The sequence below is a fragment of the Buteo buteo genome, chromosome 8 (assembly GCF_964188355.1).
Source record: "Buteo buteo chromosome 8, bButBut1.hap1.1, whole genome shotgun sequence".
NCBI lineage: Eukaryota > Metazoa > Chordata > Aves > Accipitriformes > Accipitridae > Buteo > Buteo buteo.
The window spans coordinates 12,052,549-12,074,430 of record NC_134178.1 but is presented as its reverse complement, the minus strand read 5'-3'; the positions used below and the strand labels follow the sequence as shown (position 1 = coordinate 12,074,430).

At 47.0% G+C, this 21,882-nt stretch overlaps 1 protein-coding gene across 3 annotated transcripts in view; it reads left to right on the top strand.

Moving 5' to 3' along the window:
- Window positions 1-21,882, top strand: part of PDE9A (phosphodiesterase 9A) — a 50,201-nt gene that overhangs the window by 11,457 nt on the left and 16,862 nt on the right. Inside the window, exons 2-8 of one of the 3 annotated variants that reach the window (XM_075033643.1) lie at window positions 1,242-1,312; window positions 3,131-3,208; window positions 4,175-4,218; window positions 11,610-11,664; window positions 12,500-12,570; window positions 17,237-17,321; window positions 21,388-21,469. In XM_075033643.1, coding sequence (XP_074889744.1) covers window positions 1,242-1,312; window positions 3,131-3,208; window positions 4,175-4,218; window positions 11,610-11,664; window positions 12,500-12,570; window positions 17,237-17,321; window positions 21,388-21,469 — 486 coding nt within the window. Of the gene's footprint in view, window positions 1-1,241; window positions 1,313-3,130; window positions 3,209-4,174; window positions 4,219-9,554; window positions 9,933-11,609; window positions 11,665-12,499; window positions 12,571-17,236; window positions 17,322-21,387; window positions 21,470-21,882 lie in introns of those variants that run through there. The other 2 variants (XM_075033644.1, XM_075033647.1) reach the window with 2 other exon arrangements.

Sequence of the window (21,882 nt, the reverse complement as noted above, 5' to 3'; positions counted from 1 at the left end):
AAAACAGTGATTCCAGCAAGGCACTTGCAAGGAGAGGAGACTTTTGGCATTGATCTCCCTGTGCCTCAGACCCCATCTGCAAATTATCACTTTCTTGCTCCTCTTGAGTTTTGCCATCAGGTCTCTGCAAGTCCCTTTGAGCTGCTGCATCCTGAACCCAGAGGCTCTGTGGCTATTTCTTCTTGGGGGGTGCGAGGCAGGAGAGCTCCAGCACTGGCCAGAGAAGCTGCCCCTCTCCACAGAACCGCCTCCCCCCGCACCCCACAGCAAGCTGGCCCCCACAGCCTCTGGCCGCCCTGTTAACACCAGCAGCCCCCAGACAAACCAGCCCCGCTACTCCTTGTTGTTCCTGGCTTTGAGAAGATGAGCCAGACCTGACTGCAATGAGGCATTTTATTTCCATGGCAGGTTCAAAGCCTCCACCACAGTCAATCAAAGGCACACAGAGAGGCTTTCTGCCCCCCACCCCAGCTGCAGAAGAGCTTCTCAACCAGGGAGCACCATCAGCCACATGTCCTGATGGATGCAGGAGTCTGGGGATCGTGTCATCGAAGGCTGTATCGCAATGGGATCAAGGAGATGCTGCGCTCCTAGACGCACCGCTCGAACAGTTTTCTCCACATAGGGGCTGCCTGGCGTGTGTGGAAGGGCAGGGGGATGAAGAGGTGTTTGAGGGCATGGGAAGGCAACAGTGGCAAATTTTGTAATTCAAGGTCCAAGCTCTGACCTAACCACAGGAACGATACAGCCTGACAGTCAGGAGGAAATTTGGCACAACCTGGGAGGGAAAACCCCTCTGTTCAGTTTAAAGCTAGCTTAAGCTGGTGTAGTCCAAAAAGCAGTGCCCTTTTATACCATCCAAGGACCTCCCCAGATCTGGGCTGTTTTCTTCCTAAATCTGGGCTCTTACATCCTTAAATTTGCAGCTGTTATCATCTTGCAGCAATACTGCATTATGAGAAACCTTTTGCTCTCAGTTCACATACATTATTGCTCTACTTCTGAACAGCGCAATTAGGTCTCCAGAGCTTGCTTGCTTTATCAAAAAAGACACAGGTATTAAACAGAAGAAGAGAAATACTCCAGCCCACAAGTCAAATCAGATAATTGAAATGGTAGGATAAGCCTTAAAATTAGCCCAGTTCATGCCTGAATAGAGTTCATATCTCAGTGGGAACTAACTGTCCTTTCTCTTCTTTTTCTTCATTTTTTTTTTCCCTTGCTGCTGATTGGTTTGGAAGGTGATCTTTAGTAAATACTGCAACTCCAAAGATATTATGGACCTCTTCTGCATTGCAACAGGATTACCAAGGTAGGTCTCTCTTAATTTGTAGCATTCATTTCACTTTTGTTCCTTTACTTCTGGGGACAATTTAAAGACAGGCCCCAAGTGATTCATTTACCTGCTATTTAGGCTTCTCTCTCGTTCCAGTCTACTGGAAGAAGAAATTGGGGCAATCCAGAGAGCACCAGCTGGAAAAGTGCACAAAGCTCTGGCAGGTGTTAAGCCACCTCAGTGCCTGCTGTGCCTGAGGAACAGAGTGGAACAGAGTAGAAGGGGAAGAGACACAGTCTGAAAAAATAAAAGCAAGTGCAGAAGCCCAGCCCTGAGTGCACACGGGTTGTGTGCATCTACCAGTTTCACCTCAGCACTACGTTTTTGCCCATATTGAGTGAAATGCAATCATATGTTTAGAACCTGGGTTTTAGGGAAAAATTTGGGGCCAATGAGAAGCATTGCCACTAGGTGATAAGCTTTCAGTTTAGATACAGTACAATCTAATCCCAGGTATGGGATAGTCAAACACAAAGTACCCCAGCAGAATAATTTTATAGAACATAAATATCCCCAAATCCATTGCTCAGGCCAAGTATTTCCTAATTGTTCTGCAAAGCCCACCCATCTCTCCTGCTGTAATTTCCTGTAGGGTTTGTTTCTCTTACCTTCAACGTAGAGAGCAGCACCCAACTTAAATCTCTGTGTTGAGAGGGACCCAGGATCAGGTGTAGCTGTGTGTGAGGGTGGGAGAGGCTGGCGCGTGGTGGAGGGTGGCATGGTGTAGCACCCAGCCACTTCTGCACCGCCTGTCAAGGATGGTGGTGCAGGGGGAGGGAAGCCCCTTAGTCACATCTAGAAAGGGGCATCTGCTGTCTACATACGGACCTTGAGCAGCACAAGCCAGATGCACAGCAGCACGCAATAAGCCATAGTCTCTACCTTTGTACATACAGGTCTACAATACAGAAAAAGCACAGGAAAAAATAAGCCAGTCCTTTAATCATGGGTTTATTGCATGACTCCAGCTCTGGGGATTGAAAGATAAAATTGTCTATATTGACTCAGAATTTGCATAAACCACTGGACAGAAATAATGCCCTTTGCTGTTTATCCTGGCTATTTCATCCCATTTGACATTAGAGAGGTTAATAACTCTCATTTGCCTGTGATGTTAAATACTTCCATTCCATCACCCAGGAAACTTTGTTTAGCAGTTTTAGTGATTTATGATCAGGGTGTTCACTGCATATTTGGCACTTCATTTTCATCAGAAGACTTTCAAAGAACGGTGCATTTCAACCAGGCTCCTGGAGCCAAAGTAAACCTCAAAGGTTTAGATTTGAGCCTATGAGATCACACCTAGCATGGTAATAAAAAAAAAAAAAAAAGAACCCTCATATTCAGCAAGACATTTATTTTGTTTGTTTTGTAAAAGAGTAACTAAATAATTTCAAGATATTCATAGCACCAGTAGTCATTTGTATAGTGTGAGTCAATACATATCTGCCGAGTCAATGTATCACAAAACATAGCTTTTTAATAGAAATTATTAGTTGATGAGTCAACAGAATACATGAGTTAGCAGGGAGCAAAATCTGCTCTGAGATCAAAGATGATCACACTTAACATTTTGCCAGAAACCTCCCTGGTAATCGAAATGGGTGAAGCATCAAGCCTACCCTGTCCTGTGCTTTGACCCTTCCTGCACCAAGGTAAAATGGGTCTGAGACAGTACCAAGGCCAGGCCAGGAGTGCTGCAGGAGAGAAGACGGCTATGCACCGCATGCAGCAGCACCGAATTTCAGCCAGCAATTCTAGGTCAAATAAACCTCTTTGAAACGTGCTTTTCAGGAACACAACAATCTCCCTTTTGACGGCAGACAATTGTATGGTATCCATTGATCCAACAATGCCTGCAAACTCAGAGAGGTAAGTCTTGCTGCAACCTGCTCTTCAAAAATAGGGTCAAGCCTAAGGGAAAGGGTGGTGGTTGCCTGCAGATGCCTTTTGTGTGCAGCGGGAGGTGAGCAGCTCCCTGGAGGGAGGGAAATGACAGTAAGAATTGCTTGCTGGCTTGTAACACTAATTCCTGCTGGTTTTGAAGATTTTTACTTGTTATTAAAGTAGGAATAATTGTCTGAGGAAAAAATACCACTTTTAAGTATTTAATGTAGAACATCTGTTCCCATCCCACCCTGTTTGCTGTCAAGGCTCCCAGCTCCTTTGTTCCCCCACTCCTTTATTGCTCTGCTAGGACACAACCATGACATTACTTGCAAAGCAAAGTCAAAGTCTTTGATGAGGTTAGGTCTCTTCCATGCTGGCTTTGGTCCTTCTCGCCTCCAAATCCCTTTCTCTTTTTCTCCTTGGCTTCCTATTTCTTGTTCAGCCTGGCACTTCTAGTTTCACTCTGACTGCTTGCAGTTACTCCTTCTACTGTTATTTACTTCGTTGCATATTTCATCATTACTTATCACTGGCATTGCTGTCACTGACACCATGTGGCTGACCCCCAGCAGTAGGAAGGGATCTACTGCACAGGACGATGCACAAACACAGAGCAAAAAGATAATCCCCACTACTGGAGCTCCTCTCTGACCTACAAAATTTCCTCACCACCTCAGTCCACAAGCTGTCAAGGCTTGCCAAAGAGAAGGCATTTTTACCATGTTTGTTGTGTCACCATACAGCACAGGAAAGATCTCTCTGTCTCTAGTTTAGTAGTGAATCAGAGGGTCTTGTGTCCACAAAAAGTGCCCATTGCATATTTAAACTGACAGGTTTTAAGAGAGTTTAGAACATATTCAGATACTTCCTACTTCTCAGGGAATACGGATGTGAAATACAAACTGCTTTCTGGGTGTTGCTAACATCAACCTTCTCTGAGTCTTCCAGGTCTCCATACAAAGTGATACCTGTTGCTACTGGGCAGCTCTCAGGTAAAATGACCCTTTTGAACTGAATTTACTAAAGCTGAATTTGTGGACGTTTGCATGTGGAAATTACGTGGCTGTGATGCAAGAAAGAAAGATGATGTTGTGGTTGTAGCTGCGGCAGAATAAGAAGTGCCTGACCACAGTGTTCTGGAGAAATGCTAAAAAAAAAAGTCCCCAAGTTTCAAAGTATTTGAGGGTGAGGTGAAATGGCTGGGGTCCAGAGGACTTTCACAGTGCTTAGCTCTGGTCTGACTCAGCACCACTGATCTCCTGGGGAAAGTCTTCCATGGAGCAGTGTTTTTTTTTCAGGCAACGCAGACGGTGTTTGAAAGCCTGTCCTGCAGTGTTTTGTTAAACTTGTTTGTCTCCCAGCAAGGCTCTGCTGAAAGCTGAGCACATCATTTGAACCCCATGTTATTTCCAAATGGCTGAGGAGAGAGCATAATTTCTGTTGTGGGCATGGTAGCTCTAAGTGTAATAAATATTTAAATACACTTGACAAGATGAAAGAGCACATCTGGAACACATTCCCCAGTGCACAGCACTGTTGTACTCCACAGGCAAGACTGAAGTGGCACTTCTACCATTTCTCTTTGCCTGCCAGTATCGTGCTCAGGCCAGTAGCTCTCAGACACTGGAGCAGAGCATTTGCTTGGGGCAATTCCTGTAGAACATCTGGCTCACGGTTTCTCTCATCTGTGCAACTGCAGTATCTTCTGCCATTGGCTCTGAGGCAGCATGAGCAAGAGCCCTGCCCTGTACACTGCGGAGCTATAGGGAGAGGCTGGCTGCTGAGGCAGGGGCTGCAGGAGGATAGGAGACGTCAGCTGGGGACACAGTTTGGAGCAGTAAAATAGGAAGATAGGAGAGACAAGGGGCAAGAGGTTAACATTATCTTGGATACAGAGAGTGCATAGAAAGAACAGGAGGGAGCCAGAAAGTCTGGGCCTGGAAAAAGTAGTTTGCAGGAATGGGTGAGGCTCCTGGGAGAGGGGCAAGGCAGTTTTGCCGGTCCCGCCTAGTCTTCTTGCTAGTGCTAATTGCAGGTCCCACCTTTTCTTGCTCAGGCTCCTGTATTACTCAAGAAAACACAGTGTCTCACAGCACTATCTTTTTTTTAGATGGGGAGGTGCAGGGAACCAAAACCACTCTCTGAGGTACCCATGTCTGCTGCAGCAGAAACATCTGTAGGAAAAGGGCACAGCAAGGCAGTGTAGGAGGATGTGCAAGGGAGATGGAGAGGCAACAGCAGGGAGCTTGTGTATGCAGAGAGCAAAGGCAAACAAAGAGCAAAAAAAGAACAAAGGAAGAAGCTAGGAAACAAGGAAGAACTTTATCACACTAGGACTTATTACAAGCCAGAAACAGGTCCTGTGTCAGTGATTGCCGCTGTTGCCAGAAGGAGGTAGTCAAAGCCAAGGGACACGTGACTGCGAAGGGAAAAGAAGTGTGTCCTAAACTATTTCCTTATTGTAACAAACTCTGCTGGAACAGCATCACTCTTCCGGTCCAGGAGTACACTATTTGCATTGTCAGATCAGAAAAGGTGAGGTCTCAACTAGAGCATGTGTCTCTGTGTACCGGCTGGCGTGGGCAACCAATAGCCTTTTGCTCCAAGACAGAGAAAGACCGGTGAACAGAGCCGGTGGGGCTCCACCAGGGAATGCCACTGTGTTATATCAGCTGGGAAGCTGATCGAAGGGCTTTCTAGAAAATCTACCTTTTTTTTTTTTTCCTAACATGAAGCTAACCGTATATTTTTGTAAGACCATGTATGACTTTTCTCACTCTCCCAGGGCCCTCATTTTTCACCCCAGCTGACAGCACATGGCTCTGCTTTGGGCAGAGCACAGCTCACTGTGTCAGCAAGGTCTCTCTTCCCTCCCTGCATTTTATAAAAGGATTTCCAAAGATCTAAGCTGAAAAGGGCAAGAAAAATTCTGGCGGTAAGTTGCCAAAGCATAAGACAGTCTGCTATGGAAAGAGGAGGAAAGTTGAACTGAGTGTGATGGAACTAATATTCCTTGGTATCTGTTTCTCTTTCACATGGGTTGTCATTAATCTTAAGCATTCCTGACATTTTGCTGAGAGTAGGAAGAATAAACAGAGTGGGAAATTGTTCCTCTTCATTAAAAGAAAAAAAACCAGCTCTGTTCTAGTCTTCACTTCTTAAACAACTCTGCCTGCGTGATTCTGCTTCCCAAAGCAACTCGTCCAAATACATGCCAAAAAAGGGGTCACCCCAATTTTCACAGCAGTGGGAGGTAATGCACCTCTTTTCAGCAGTCTCCCAGGCAGCTGGAAAAGAATGACGTACACTTCAGCAGAACAAAGACTTTAAAAGGTGGGACTGGAAAACACGATCCTTTGGGAGGAAAATATAAGCAGTGGCTTTTATCCAGCAGAGGAGATATCCACCGGAGTCCTGCTAAGAAACGTTCTTCATTTCCTGGCCATAGTCATGGGAGAGGGTTGGAATTAAAAAAATTATTATTCCAGTGAGTGTCCGTTGGAGGCAGCGGCAATCGCCGTATCACCACGGGGTCAGCTGTCTGCAAGGCAAGGGCCCAGCTGGCCGGCCCTGAGCCTGTGGGGCCGTTGCATCACGTTCTGTCCCTTCTCCCGCTGTCCCGGAGCGGAAGGCGCGCGGCTATCCGAGCAGAGCATCAAACCCCTGGTGCCAAACCCTTCCTGCTCTCTGGGGTGTTTAAACTCCCAAGCCCGTTGAACGGGCGTCTTCTCCCTCCCAACAGGAGAAAGGATCTGGTCTGCGTCCTCGTGGTGGAACAGGCTCAAAACTCATAAACCGATGGCTGTGTTGTGGCTGTAATGAGTAGGTTCAGGCATTCTGCAATATTGCTGGAGATGCCAATTAAACGAACAAATCCTACTAGCAGCACACTCTTGAGAAATAAAATTGAAGTCTGTTATGTTTCTGATAGTGCAGAGAAAGGAGCTATTGTGGAGCTCAAGCGAGCCTGACGCACCGCAGTCCTAAATTGGGGGGGGAACACTCGCAGGGGCATTCCCACTGCTCCAAAGTTAGGGCAGCAAAGCACACAGGTAGCTGAACGAGCCCTTAAAGATCTCACCAGGGACGTGACCTGAAAGAGCATAAGATGTGCCAAGCTTAGCCCCAGTTCTCCCTGCACCTCTGTCTCAAGCTTGTTCTGGTGGGTCCTTCAACACAAGCACGCCCTCATCCCTGGGGAAACGGGCAAGGAAACTCAAGGAGAAGCAATGTCTGATCGGGATGGAGGCCAGCACGTGGAGAGAGCTTGCCACCCGCCACTCCTTGCTCAGCAGCCTCAGCACCAGGAAACCCTGACAGCACACGTCGGAGCCACTTGGCCAGGCTGAGGCTGTAGGCAGCGTCTTCGTCTCCCACTTCACTTGCCATTCAGTTATTTGCCTTTCCAGCTGTGCTGGTTTCAGCTGGGATAGAGTTAATTGAGTGAGCTTAGCTACTGGCTGGGGTTAAACCATGACACCAGCTAACAAGCTCTCTAGCACTTGCATGGAGGAAAGCCCAGGGTCTCTCCCCAGGGATATCGGCTTGCAGTGGGAGAGCTAGCTCAACCAAGACCCGTGTAGCTGCCCGCTAGAAGGCCCACGACTGAATCGGTGCTAACCCTGCCTAGCCCACCGCTGAGCCCACCAACGACTGCACCAGAGATCTGCGGGGACTGCTTTTTCCCCCTGAATGTTTAAATATACAAGATCTTGTGCAGATTGCTATTGGTAAGGGACAGAAGCTTGTCACTGTGTCTAAATCTTCTTATTCTGGGATCTCTCTCTTCTCCTTTTGGAGGCATATTCACACTTGCAGCTCAGGCAAGAGTGAAGAGGCAGAGACTGTGAGAGAAAAATCCCCCTTCTGCCTGCTCCTCCTTACATGCATCCCACATGGATGCGTGCATCGGGATGGAGCCAACTGCTTCAGGATTACTCACCTGAGCGGGGACTTGCATGCGACAGCCCAAATTAACCTGAGCTGTCAAGCAAATTTGGCACTCGGTATGACGTGATTCATGGACGTGGGCTTGGGCTTGAAGCACACCCCTTCCTGAGGCTTTTGTCTACCTGGCTGTTCATTTTTTTTAAATTCCTCTGACTGCCCAGATCCTAACAAACCACAGAAAACAAAATACAGACAGGAGCCTGAGCCAGAGGCACAAGCACACATGAGAAAGAGACTGCATGGCAGGAATTCACCAACCTGATGCTGGCAAGGAAAGGCAGACGCCCACATTCTCCTAGCCTCGCTTGGCCACAGCAGAAAAGACAGGGGGAAACCAACCCACCCTCACAACCCCATGCACTCCCCGCTTGCACCCCGTTGAGGCTGGCAGGATGGCGAGGGGAGCCAGGGAGGGCAGGAGGACGGAGATGGCTCCCCGGCAGGTAAGACGGGAAAGGAAGGGTCACTGCCGAGCAGGGCGGTGCGAAGCAGAGGGTGCACGCCAGCGAGTTATATGCCATCTGTGTCGGTGCACATGTAACCTGAACTGCCCCAGCATGTACCTAGTCCCTGCCTGGCAGGGAAGGTGCGCGCTTGCTGCCAGCCCTCCGATCCGGCCGCGGCAGGAGTCGCAGGAAAATGTGCCGCTGCCATATTCCCCCAGACCTGCTTTCTGCCCAGACCTGCTAGAGACGGGGCTGCCGGGAGGGAGGGCAAAATGGCTCCCTGCTCCATGATGTCCCAGCCAAGCTCTGTGCTGAGCTTGGCCAGGGAGAGCGGACAAAGAGCCAAAGTCCCTGTGCCTGCAGCGAGCGCGGGAATGAGCCATGGGAAGCCCGGGGAGGCCTGAGCTGGCCTGTCCTCTGCCCAGCATTACGCTATTGCAGCATCTTCTGGAGGGGAGGGGTGTTCTAATTTTCATTTGTCAGCTCTAAAATGCCCTGCATATTGTGCAAAAATCTGACTTGCTGAACACCTGCATTTGCAAATGTTGCACTTTTGTGGTGCCAGGAGGGGGGGGAGCTGAGAAGAGGGTTGCTGCTGGCTTTTGGGTTACTGCAGGCAGGAGCTGGGGACCCTCAGCAAGGTGCACAGAGTGCAGCTGCCCATGCTACATGCAGTAGGATTTCCTTTTCACAAAGGGAATCACAGCAAAACAAATGAAGCAACTGAGGGAAAAGGTAGCTGCGTGCACCCAGGGTATTGGCCCTGCGCAGAGGTATAAAAAAAAAGATGACAGAGGGTAATGAAGGGAGTAAAAGGACACCTAGCCTTCATGTTTTACAAAGGAGTGGACGAGTGAGACTAAATGACTTTGGCACAATGTGTCATTTTCTTCAGAATCAGGGGTGAGCAGAGGTCTTCCCCTCAGAAAGGAACAGGGCAAAGAAATGGATCTTTGTCTCTTTAAGATGAGATGAACTGCCACTCTTAGTCATATATCTTTACTGCACCCTAGGGTTATAAAAACATACATCTTCATTTTGAAAGTCTTTTATTACATCCATAAACATCAGATTGCAGCTGACTGTTCCCTGGATGAGAATGTCCTAGTACTCCAAGTGAGTTTTGACAGGGGGAGGGAGTGAAAGTAAGATTTTTTTTTTTTACTGGAACGGTGTTTATAGGGAACTTGTCAGTCTCTGGCATGCTACAGCCACTGTCAGAGAGCCGAACAGCACCGAAGTGAGAGGACACGGGTTTCTCTGCTTATTTTCACTGTTGGATTCGGGTACCATCCCAGGTGCTGCATACGGTAAGCTTTCCTCCTGTCTTAAATAGGACGCAGCATTTGCTTTGTTTCAGCTCTTGGGTTTTCAGATGGGTTTTGTGAGAAAACCGAAAAATGGGTCTCTGTGAAAAGAACTAATCTCTTCATTTGCTCTGCTAGCTGCTCCACTGGGAGTTGGATCACAGCAAAAAAAAAAAAAAAAAAAAAGAAGAGGGAATTAGATCTGAGACTTTCAGTGCACAGGGTGCTTGCTCCAGTTTAGACACACAGGGCTAACAGCCGAATTGTTCTGACCAGCAAAGTGAACGCTCTTGACAAGTATTTCTGACATGTCTTATACTCGAGGAATTGCAAATCCTTTCAACAGGTACAAGAGCTATTGTTCAGCAATATGGTGTAAATGCTGGGCTGTATTTCTGTCTGATGTGTTTGCCTGGGTGATTGCACCCATGAGGCATTGTGCTCCCTCAGGGAAGTGCAAGAAGTAGCTTCAGAAATGCTGTCAGGGTATTTCTACACAGAGTATAAACGGGTGTTCTGTAATCTGCGGTGTGTATATAAGAGCATGCAATGTTTCTGCTCCTTGAGCGTAAGAAACCAAGAGTACATCCACATTGCAGGCATGAGAACGACTGCAGCACAGTGCAGTTTAAATTAGCTGGTGGGGGAAAGTGGGAGCAATCTCAAAAGAGCTGCTCACAGCTCAGCAAAGGTGATTTATGCTTCCCCTACCTGTGTGAACGCAGTGTGGACAGACTGAAAGATGGGAGAACATTGCTATCATAATTCTTCTCTCCTTAAGTGCACTGTCCCTCGAAATCTAGGGTCTTGTTTTAAGGACTTATTTGCTTTTCCCTGCATTAGTGATTGCAATCCTGTGATGGTTTCGGGAAGGGGCTGGGGCTTCACCAGGCTGACTTTCCCAAGCCAGCCGAAGCGCCCGAGTGCTGGAGTTGGCAGCAGGAGGTGGGGAGTTACTGGCGTGAGCACTCCCAGTGTGGCCACTGCCACAGGCAGCGATGGGATCCCCACTGGATCCCCACGGTCACTTTGTCCAAGTTATGTTCTCAAGGAAAAAGGGGTTGTGAAGCTTGTGCCCTGCTGTGTCCACCCCACAAATCAGGAAGGGTGGACCTCATTCTGCAAAGACAGTTACTCTGGCATCTCACATTTGCCTGAAGTTTATGCATAGCAGTACAATCCTTATGAATTTGCACCAAAAAAATGGTCTCCAGGATAATGTCCCAGTGTAAATCTGAAAGGCAAGCTGGGTTTTCTTGTGTTCATAAGCTGTTGCGTTGTTGGTGGGCACTCTGGCACAGTGTGCTGATGGTGTAGAGGCAGTCCTTGTGAGTCAGACCTTTAAAAAGCAGATGGCAATTCTGAGTGTCCCACCCAAGAAGTACAAAAGGGATCTCCTTTGCAGAGAGTGCTGCCTTAAAGTAAGGTGCCCCTCAGAGACCCAGCACCCCCAAAAAAACCTTCTGAGACACCTTCACTGTAATCTGCAGGCAGAGGAAGGCAGGTGAGATGAGGAGTCATTCCCAAAAGCTGTGACTGTTCAAAGGACCAGAACAACTTTTTGGCTAAATGCCTGAGCGTCAGAGCTGGAAGTATGGGGATGCCACTTTGCAGTTGTGTTGAGGTTGCCGTCTTTCCTCTGCTGTTTTCTGTTATATCTCCCTCCTATTTTTTTTTCAGAGAAAGAAGAATTGTTCCAGAATTTATTGGGACAGATTGCTGAGCAGTTCTCGAGGTAAGAAGCTGAAGAACATTATTAATTTAAAATGCTATTTCTTTTATCAGCCTGAAGTGAAATTTTCACAGGAGGCAGAGAGGCATTTAAGATCTCTTTCAAATCCCACTCTTCCTGCCAAATTTAGGCCTTGTACACACATTATTTCCTGCTGACAGCAATACGGTAGCTTAAACCAAAAGTGATTTTTGCGATTATCTTTGATCTAAAAAGGAGATCAAGTAGTAAATATAAATGTTCTTATTGTGCTCCTGCCCTCCTAGAAAGTGAAAGAAAATCTTCTTCACTGAACAGTCAAATAATCTGATTTGTTTCATTTTTCCCTTTATCACCCAAACATGTCTCTCCTCCGAGAGGATTTCTCAACATCTGTATAGCTGCTTATTTTATTCCAGCTGGTTTCAATAAGACAGATCAATCCCACCACAGTTCAGCAAATCAGCAACATAAGTCAAAAGGAGGAGGGCTTCAGAGTGTGCAGACAAACCAAGATGCTGCTGTTAGGTGCAGCATTATCAATTTAACTTTTCTTCCCTGGGGGGTACAATAAAAAGTCACTGCTGAGAGAGGGGGTGATGAAGTGTTGCAGAGCCACAGTACATTCCCAGGGCCATAACAAAATCATTTGTTGTTAATTTTTCTGAAAATTAAACCCGGGTGTGTTTTCTGCCCAAATTTTAGCATTTCCATGGAAATTTTTCTTTTTCTTATGGCAGCCATGGTTGGACCGATCAACCCTCTGACAAATGTAGACATTTCTAGCAGAAGTCCTTTGTACCTAGGGTAGGTACGGCACTAAATGTATAACATTAATACATGAGGGTTTTCTTTTCAGGGTTTTTAAAATCAATGAGCTGAAAACGGAAGTAGCTAATCACTTGGCAATGCTGGAGAAAAAGGTTGAATGTGAGTGTCCCTTTATTCGTATCGCAGTGGGAACCGGTGCCTCAGAAACCCCCCGCCTCGCTGCCCTTGTTGTACCCCCCCGTCCCGCTCCTCGCAGCCCCTCCGCTTTCTCCAGTCCCTCACAATTTGGCCGGCCTTGAGCCCGAAAGGCGTCAGGCCAGCCGGGGGCGAGGCGTGGGGAAGGCGGGAGCCCGTGGTGGCACCCACCGGCGGGCCGAGGCCAGGGAGGGACGTCTGGCGGTGCAGGCATCCCGACCGCCTCCCGGCCTCCCCTCTGAGGGGCCGTTGAGCCCTCCGCCGAGCTTTGGGCCCAGGCCCACCTTCTCCTACTCCTGTGTCCCTGTGGCAGGGGGTCTCCATCGCCCACCTCCCCGTCCCTCACCTACGAGCCCCCTGCGGCCTGGCCTCCCATGCCCCGCCATGCCCCAGCCCCGTGCCCCCCGTCACCTGCCCCGCACCCAGCGGTGACCCCCTCCCTGCCCCTGCACAGGCCTCCCCCCGAAAAACACTGGCCCCTTAACACACCCGGGGCCTCGCGCTCGTTGCTGCATTTTGTAACTCGTTGCAGGAGGGGAACGCAGCTGCCTGCCTTCTACCGCCAGTATTTGCACAGGTCGACCATGTTGTCTCGCAGAGAGACTTTCTCCTTTCGGAAATGCGTTTACTGCATATTTAGGGGTCAGGCGGGTCCTCCCCGCTGACCGAGGGCCAGCACCAGCACTCGGACCTGACTGTATTTCTGCTCAGTGTCATGTCGCTCACCTCCCTGGGGGGGGAAAGGGCCCGAAACGGGGCCAGGCCTTTCCCCTCAGCACCCGTGTGTGCCACACGTGCGTGCTACACGCAGAGCACAAATACAGCGTGAACGCCGAAGCGTCCATAAGCAGGAGGGTCTGCCTCATTGTCTCTCGAGGCACTCATATCTGGGCTGCAAATACAGGGGTTCACCCCTCGCTGGCCATATTGCTCGGCAGACTGCTAGGCAGCACCCTTTTCCTCACTTGTTCAGTGTGTTAACAGTAGCACAACCGTAGTCAGTTACTGTGCAATAATCAAATTAAGTTCACCTGGTCAAATTGTTCCTTTTCTGGTTTGGAGGTTTTTTTTTTCTTCCCCCATGCAGCATCTGACTTGTTGTTTTTCAGTGTATTATGCAGAACTCATGTCCCAGAAAGGCAGGGAAGGGGTATGAATAAGGCACTGTCACCCAGCACCGTTCTGACACCAAAGGCCACATCCTCGCTGATATGTGGCATTTAAGTCAGGAGCAGGCAGTCTTCCCTGGCACTACAGCTGCAGAAAGCACTTTCTCACTAGAGCTGGCTGGAAAAAAGAAAAGTTTCTGGTTCATGGAAGAACTTGTTTTCTTGAAATTTCCCCTGACCAGAAGCTACCTTGACCCTGCAGCTGCTCAGTGAGACGGATGCCTTTGTCAGCAGGGAGAGGAAAAAATGTCCTTATGCAAAGAGCAGCTGCAGGGGAACCTCTCCCTGAGGCCACCCCAGCCTCAGGGTCCCCGTGCGGTGGGAGCCCTCCGGCAACATCCATGGAGGGGGCACCCTGCAGCGTTCCTACCCCCCGCACAGACCTCTGCGGGGAGCCTGGGTAACAATCCCTCCCTGCCTGCTTGGCTGCCATTTTTCCCAAGGTTCCACTGATTTATTCTTTTGTCCAAAAGAAAAAAAAAAAAAGGAAGAAGAAAAATTAGCTCATTCACTCTGCATTTTCTGTGAAACTTCTGATCAACTCCAGTCCTCAGGGCTAAGCGCCATGGAGTAGAGCAAATGAGGCAAATGTTCCCATGGGTCTTCCCGTCCCCTTGGCAGCCCAGGCAAGCCATTATGCCAGCCAGCTAGGGGCTGCTTTTGGCCACTGGCTCCCCTGATGACCCTCTGGGATCCCTGACTGCATCCTGTACACACGCTGCCTTTCAGCACTGGCAGCCTGCATCAGTGGAGGGAGATAAGGAAGATTTGCATGCCGCTGCGGGTGGGGAAGAGTTGTGCGCTTGCACTCTCCAGCACTTTATTGCTGGTTTAGGGAAGGCAGCCTACCCAGAGCTGCTGTGCCGTGCAGGTGAACTGAATTCGCTGGTCCCCAGACGAGGCTTCTTTCTGTAAGTGGGTCTCACCGCTGATGGAAATAGCAGCAGATGTAGCAAACTGCTACCATTCTGCCTGAGCGCTTGCGATCCCGTCTCCAGCAGCCTCAGCCTGTGGGAAGGAGCTCCCTGGGTTGCCTGTCTACAAGTGCACCCATCTGCTTGAAATTGGACTTCCAGAATTTGCAACAGAGCCAAATCTGCAAAATTTTGAAATAATTCCAGGCTTTCATGTTTAAAAAGCAAAACTGTGAGAGAAAGGGAGTGTCCAACCTCCCTACTCGAGCTGGGCTCCCAGAGGTTGCTTTAAGAGCCATGTTTCAGTGCTGGATTCAGCCCAAGGATTTCTTTAGACAGCAGAGGGTCTTTTCAGAAGGTATTTCTTGCTGCAGAGTAATATAATGGGCCCTTAATCAGTGCACATGACAGGGCCATTTATCGTTTGCAAGCCAAATGTGAAAAGAATTGTGCTTTTGTTTTGCCTTTTCTCCTACCTCCTTCGGAGATCCCTTTTCCACCACTTTCACATGTGATCTCCAGGATTTCTTCCCCAGAGGGGATGTGTGTGTGGCGATAAGTGCTCATGACAGTGCTACATCTGCACCTCACATGAAATGTTCTCAGCTTCCTTCCCGTTACTGTCTAGAGGCCGCAACACAGAGATGTGTTTTCAAGGAGACAAATCTTTTAACTGATTTTTAAATCCCATCTAAAGCTTGTGACTTCCCCTTGGAAAATGCGTCCATGCAGGGCAAGCACTGGGAATGCTTTGTCCCGTGGCTTGACTTACTCTGCTCCAGTGTTTGCACAGCAGCCCACACATGAATAAGGAAGCTGGCAAAAACCTTTTACAATTTGTAAGCATCTCACATCTACCTTTAGAAAATAATTATGTAAATTCTCTGCTCCCCTGGAGAGGCTTTGGAAGAAAGCTAAAGAGACGCAATAGGAAAAAATGCTCAGGGCTGCCATTTTGCACCATAACTCCTCTTCTCTCTTCGGTTGCCTGCCCCGCTACCCTGTCAGTCTGGTAACTCTGCTTTGCTCCCACTGCTTCAAATAGCCACTGGCCTCCATTTAGACAGCTTAGCAAATGGGCAACCCATGAACTTCTCCCAGATGAATGCACTGGGGTGGTACATAGCAGTACAGGGCCTGCAGGTCAGCTGCAGCTGATCATCGACTGTTGAATGGAATACCCAAAAAGTGCAGCCAGATATCCAGAATGAAGATATTGAATAAGCAGGATGGCATCTTGCCTGTATCATCACATTGTGATCACCCAAAGAAATTGCTTGTAACAATGCTAGACAAAAAAAAATTGGAAATTGGATTTTTAAGTGGAGGGTGTCCCTCTAATCAAGCATAAAGCAAAACCCTTTCCCTTTCCTCTCCTAATAAGTGGCAGTTTGGACTCAGTTCATACACCTTTCTGTTTTTCCTCTTTCCCAGTTCCAACAGCAATCTTTGTTGTTACTAGCATAAAGAAAACAAAACTGAGGTCTCTGCTTATCTATAGAGTTGTGCCCTTCCACGGCAGTTTTTTATCACTTACATGCTACCCTCCAGATAAGTGTGATTTTGACTATTATTTTCTAAGAAAGTGACTGAATACTGATTGTACGATTGCACATTCCCTTGAGTTCCCTGAACCACAGCTTGTCCATGCAAACAATGAGTTCAGTAAACAAATGAGCTGTGAAATGATTGCATATGAATGACATGTACTTAATAAATGGTGCTGTATTATGTCCTTGAGCACACTGATAGTTCAACAAGAGGGAAAGAAAAGGGAGAATATTCTCATACTTGCACTGCGTTATGTTCTCATGGCTACGTGGAATGGAGTGCATTGCTGCATAAACAGGCAATCAAACTTTTTGCCTTGTGGCTCTCATAGTTACATACAGACGGAAATATAGGATTTTTTTTGTGCTGCATGCAGAAATAACCTTTGATTACAAAATTGATTGGCAAAAAGAAGTGACAGATCTTCAATACCTAAAAAAAAAAGAAATAAATCACTAGAGCAAAACTTTTCAACATTTCTCTCTCTCCTGCATTCTCACTTTGGTTTTTCTGTATCTAGCAATGCCTTTCAGAGCTCCTTAATGCTCTGCATGAACTTTCAAATTAAAACCTTTTATCTTAATGGGAATTCTAATCCTACAGGGACGTGTTTGCCTAGCTGCGCTTATCAACCCATCACGGGAGGGTTTTTTTGCTCAGGATTTCCTTTGATTCGTGTTCTACAGCAGAGAAGTGAAGGCACCAGAACAGCTGACCGCTGCTAACAATTGTGGAAAAGCTGAGACATTACAGCCATTCTGTGAATTAAAATACTGTAGCTATTATCTAAAATTGGCAGCAGAGAATTCCTATGGGTTTTCAAGATATATCGCTTTGGCAGCACCTGCGTATGTGAGAACCGGGGCAGACTGTAAGAGCTTGCTGGCTCACTGGATAACTCCACTGTTAAAGCCCTTTGAAATTTTTCACAATTGTGAAATGAGATCCTTCGACTTTCGCCATGGTAACACCCCTGTTGTTTTCCTTTGTTGACAGTGGAAGGCCTGAAAGTAGTAGAGATTGAGAAATGCAAGAGCGACATTAAAAAGATGAGGGAGGAAATGGCAGCAAGAAGCAGCAGGTAAGTTCTGCTTTGGACCTAACCAAAGAAATAAGCATCTGGTTTCAAACCCTAATGCAACATTTCCGCAGAATTGAGTTACCTTCTGGGCTTAGAAGTAAAGGAGCAAGGAAGCCAATAACCATTAAGGACAGTGGCTTTAATTTAACATTTGAAGATCTATAGCCATGCATCAGTTAGTTAAAATAGCTCAGGTCACAGGAATAGAGAGAAAGATCTTGCAACAGAGAGTTATTTTTCACCATACAGAATGGGAATTCTTCATCCAGATTTACTGGGAGAGAGGGAATGGGAAAAGAACTTCTGCATAGTATGGCGTTCTGTTGGGAACCAGCTAACACTCAAATCAGCTCCAATATATTCTGGGAAAATATCAAATAAATATGTAGCAGTTCTTCTAATTATGATCTCATGCTATTATAAAACATCCATTTCAAATTCAACAAGAAATTGGGAATTTACTTTCTAATTCAAGGGCTCACTGTGATTGTGAAGCTTGGCTTCACTGTGATTAAAACAACAGCAGAAAAAATTGCATTTTGTACGGTACGTGGTCTCAGCTGGAAAGTCTGCCCCCAGTGTCACTGAAATGCCCCTTTAGGACAAACAAATCATCACTGCGAGATTATGAATACTTCTGGGAAGGTTGCTGAAGAGGGCTATACTGCATTGCTAAAGTGTGGGTGAAGGGGATTTTTCTCAGTAAATGTAACTATACTATCTTGCCAGCCTCTCCCATTTTCTTCATATGGGGTCAAATTCTCTGACCTTTAATCAAAGCTATTTACTATCGAGGGCAATGGGAGATTTGCTAAAAGAACTGGGCTTTATAATCACTCGCTTTTATAAATTTTGCTATCCAGATGTGTCAGGAGGCACAGTGTTAATACATTCCTATTAAGTCTAAGGCCAAACTCAGCTGTCATACTAGCATAAATGCAAAGTAATATTATTAACCTCAGATCTGCTCCAGATTTATACCAGTAGGATGGATTGCAGTTTGCCCTGTGACTTGCGTAATTTCTTGTTCGCGTGTGAGGAAATCTCATCAGAAAAAATCAGAGCTCAGATTGTCAGCAAACGCAAAAACTTATATGCTGATTTGTGCTGGGTGTAATGTGAATAACGTGTGTGCCCGTGCATGTGCCTTTACTTTTCCTCAGCTGTTGTAGGGAGCTGGGAGAGCTGCATTTACAAGCATAGTGATGCACAGGCAGATAGGGAATTAAAACCAAAAAAAGAAGTTTTGGCAACTTCACGTTTGCCCAGTTGCCGCCATACACAAGGAAGTACGAGACTTGTCCCAGCAGCATCATGACTCATTCCTATCCCAGATCTTGTCACCTTACAATCTATATTTTGTAGCATAAACAGCAATCTGTTAAGAAGAAAAACAGGAATGGGGAGTGCTATGTCTGCCCAGTGCAGCCAGCTCCAGCTGAGGTGTAGTCTTCACCGAGGGCTTGTAGTGAGATATGACAGCCACTGAAAGCCAGAGACGAGCATGGAGTGTGATGCTGGAAAGCTGTGGTAAAAATGGGTATGGTGCTTAGCAGCAGGGAGTGCAGGGCACAGACACCCAAGTTAGCTTGCTCTGGGCTCACACTGCGTAGCTGCTTTTGATGAAGCAGGAGCCTAACTTGCTCTGCTCAGCATCACTTTTTGCCACATCGATGTGGCAGCACCTGTCACAGCTCTTCTTGGTTGCCTTGAGCTGGATCTTCCTCCTCCTGGCAGCGCAAAAGCTCCTCCTCCTTGCACAAAATTCTCCCCATGATTATCTGTACTCTAAGGGCTTGGGTCTCAAAGCAGCAGCTAGATGTGGCTAGGTTCAGTGTATAACCAGGGGTGGCTACAAGTCACCTCTTTTTTCCAGAGGACTGAGGAGAAGATGTTCTCTGTTGGCTGGCCATTAAGAGGCACCCCGTCGGGAGCTGCTGAGGAATGAGCTGTTGTTCCCTATTCCCGAGCGACCACAGCTCCGCAGGAGCCATGCCACTAGCCCACGGTGACCCCAACCTAGGGGTGCTTCACCCCAGAGCGGCTGAGCAAGCTCTCTCCCATGCTGTGGGGGGAAAGAGGCATCCCAGGGCTAATGGAAATGGTTTTGCTCCTATTTAGACTTGGCATCCCTTGTGCAATGTCATTTGCTAGATAATGCGTTACATTTGCAATTTGGGATCACGTCTAAATTTAATTAATGTACATAAGTAGGTGTGAGTGTGTATATTCCTTCAATAATATCACAGTGTACCCAGCTGTATTCTTGTATGTTTACATATTCTTACATTTGCTGTTACATTACCAAACGACAGAGTAAGAATGAACAGCGAGGTTTATAAAGTCATCACGCACAGTGAATTGTGCACCTCTCCTTTTCAGAAGAGCAAAGCAGCCCCACTGGCATCCCCTCAAATTGATTTTTTTGCTAGTCTGCTTTTTGTGCTCACCACTGGCAGATGCTAATAACATTATAGTGTCATTTAAAATCATGATCATTTGCAGATACAGTTTTACGTTTGTAAAGGTCTGATGCATCTTGGCTCTGATGTGTTCCCCAGTGTGGTAGGATGAAGGCTTCAATGTCTTACTACAGTTGGGAATTAGAGATAGCTGGCTGACCCTCAGCTAACCCTGGCAGCCAGCTCCAATTAGGGCAAAGAATGCCCCAGTCTCACTATTTTTATCCTACTAATACCCCTCATAGTGGAGTTTTGAGGAAACAGCTTTAGAAACAATTAAGACAGCTTTTCACCAAATGAGAGTCTCCTTAAAAAGGGCAGGAAAAAGCAGCTGGTTGAAGACAGCTGACCACCACGAACTGTAAAATGACATAACTTTGCAGGATTCAGACAACACCATCCGAAATTATAGCAGACATCAATGTTAAGAGGAGAAAAGGAAAGAGATCCGGACCAATCCCCAGCAGGAAGAGAAGCACTAAAAAGAGATGCAATACAGAATATGTGAAATAATTTTAAAAGAGACAAATAAAGTTAATGGAATACTTTGGTTGGCTTCTTTTGGGGAGTTTCTTTTAGCTTCATTTGGCAGGAGGCTTGAAAAATGAGAAAGGATAATCCAAATGTTAGGACTACAGGGATAAATGCAAAATACAAGCAGATCAAGCTCACATGAGAGTTATTAAAGTCCATGTGGCCAACTACCTGGGAAACATGTGTTGAGTTAAAGTGTGACAATTGCCATGGGTGATATCACAGAGCTCTCAGTTTTATTGTGTCCCCCGTGGCTGTAAGGCAAGAAACTGCTCTTGTGCTGCAATGCGGCAACCTAGATGTTCTGCAAAGGTTGTAAGGCTAGTGTGCACCTCCCACCATCGTGGTCCTCTGCTCAGATGGGATAGCATCAGCTTGGCTCTTCCACATGCAGAGGAAGGAAGAGTAGGTAACTGGCAGTGGGTGCTGATGTTAATAACCAGGCAAGTGTTAATTGCCTGTAATTGCTGGCAGCAGCTTCCTTCCTCCAGGACCAGGGAGCCAAACAGACTGTGTCTGCCGAGCCTGTGCCTCACTGCTGTTGCCCTGCCTGAAAGGCAGCAGGCAAGATGGTCATGCCATCAAAATGGATTGTCTTACCCAAGCTTTTACGAGGCCTGGAGCTGGGCTGCAATAAGCTGTGGGGCAAAGTGGTTGCCTACACTAGTAAATAAGCACAAGCGTGCCAGTGTCCATACACAGCATGGGCCCTGGCAGGGGTCTGCCATCCTCGGACATCTATGCCTGCCACTGGACAGCAAGCTGCTCGCTGAAAGGAAAGATACTTGGTTTAAATAGAAGTGATTAGGTATCCATGGATACGTGCCTGAAAACAGATGCTCCTTGCTTGAATTCAAATAGATGGAGGAGTGATGGGGTGTTGCACAAGGGGAGAAAATCCTAAAGATCACACTTTTAAAGCATTCCAGCAACAACACATTAGAAAGGGAGAGGTTGGGGAGTGGGGTAATTCTCCAAGCCATGCCTACTGAGAGACCAGAGTACTTCAAACGTTTTCTGTGCTGTGGGTTCTGTTCCCACAATGTCAAAAGCTGAATATTTCATTTCAGGACTAACTGTCCCTGCAAGTACAACTTTTTGGACGAAAACAAGAGGCTGACGCCCCGGCGGGATGTACCATCCTACCCAAAGGTACCACCCAATACTTGCTCTTCCCAGAATCCTACCACGCACTTGCCTTCCTGACAAGTGCTGGTTTACAATGCATGACTCCCTAGCCATCTACCGCCTAGTTATTCTAAACCCAGGGCTTGATCCAAAATCCCTGGAAGTCAATGGAAAAAGCTCTCTCTGCCTGCAGTAACTTAAAGCTGGATCCTCAGTAGTCTTTAATACTTGAAAGCTCATTAGTGTTTGAAATGTTAATGAACATTTTGAATTCATCAACATTTAACGCTCTTTTGTCTAGTTATGTTTGTTTATTCTCCATGCTCGTAGCAAACAATCAAAAGTAGCCTATAATGTTGTACTCTAATTGAAAATAGTGCTGCTGCCTGTTTTCTCCTAATGGATTATTTTTCAATTTAAAAAGTAATTTATGGGGA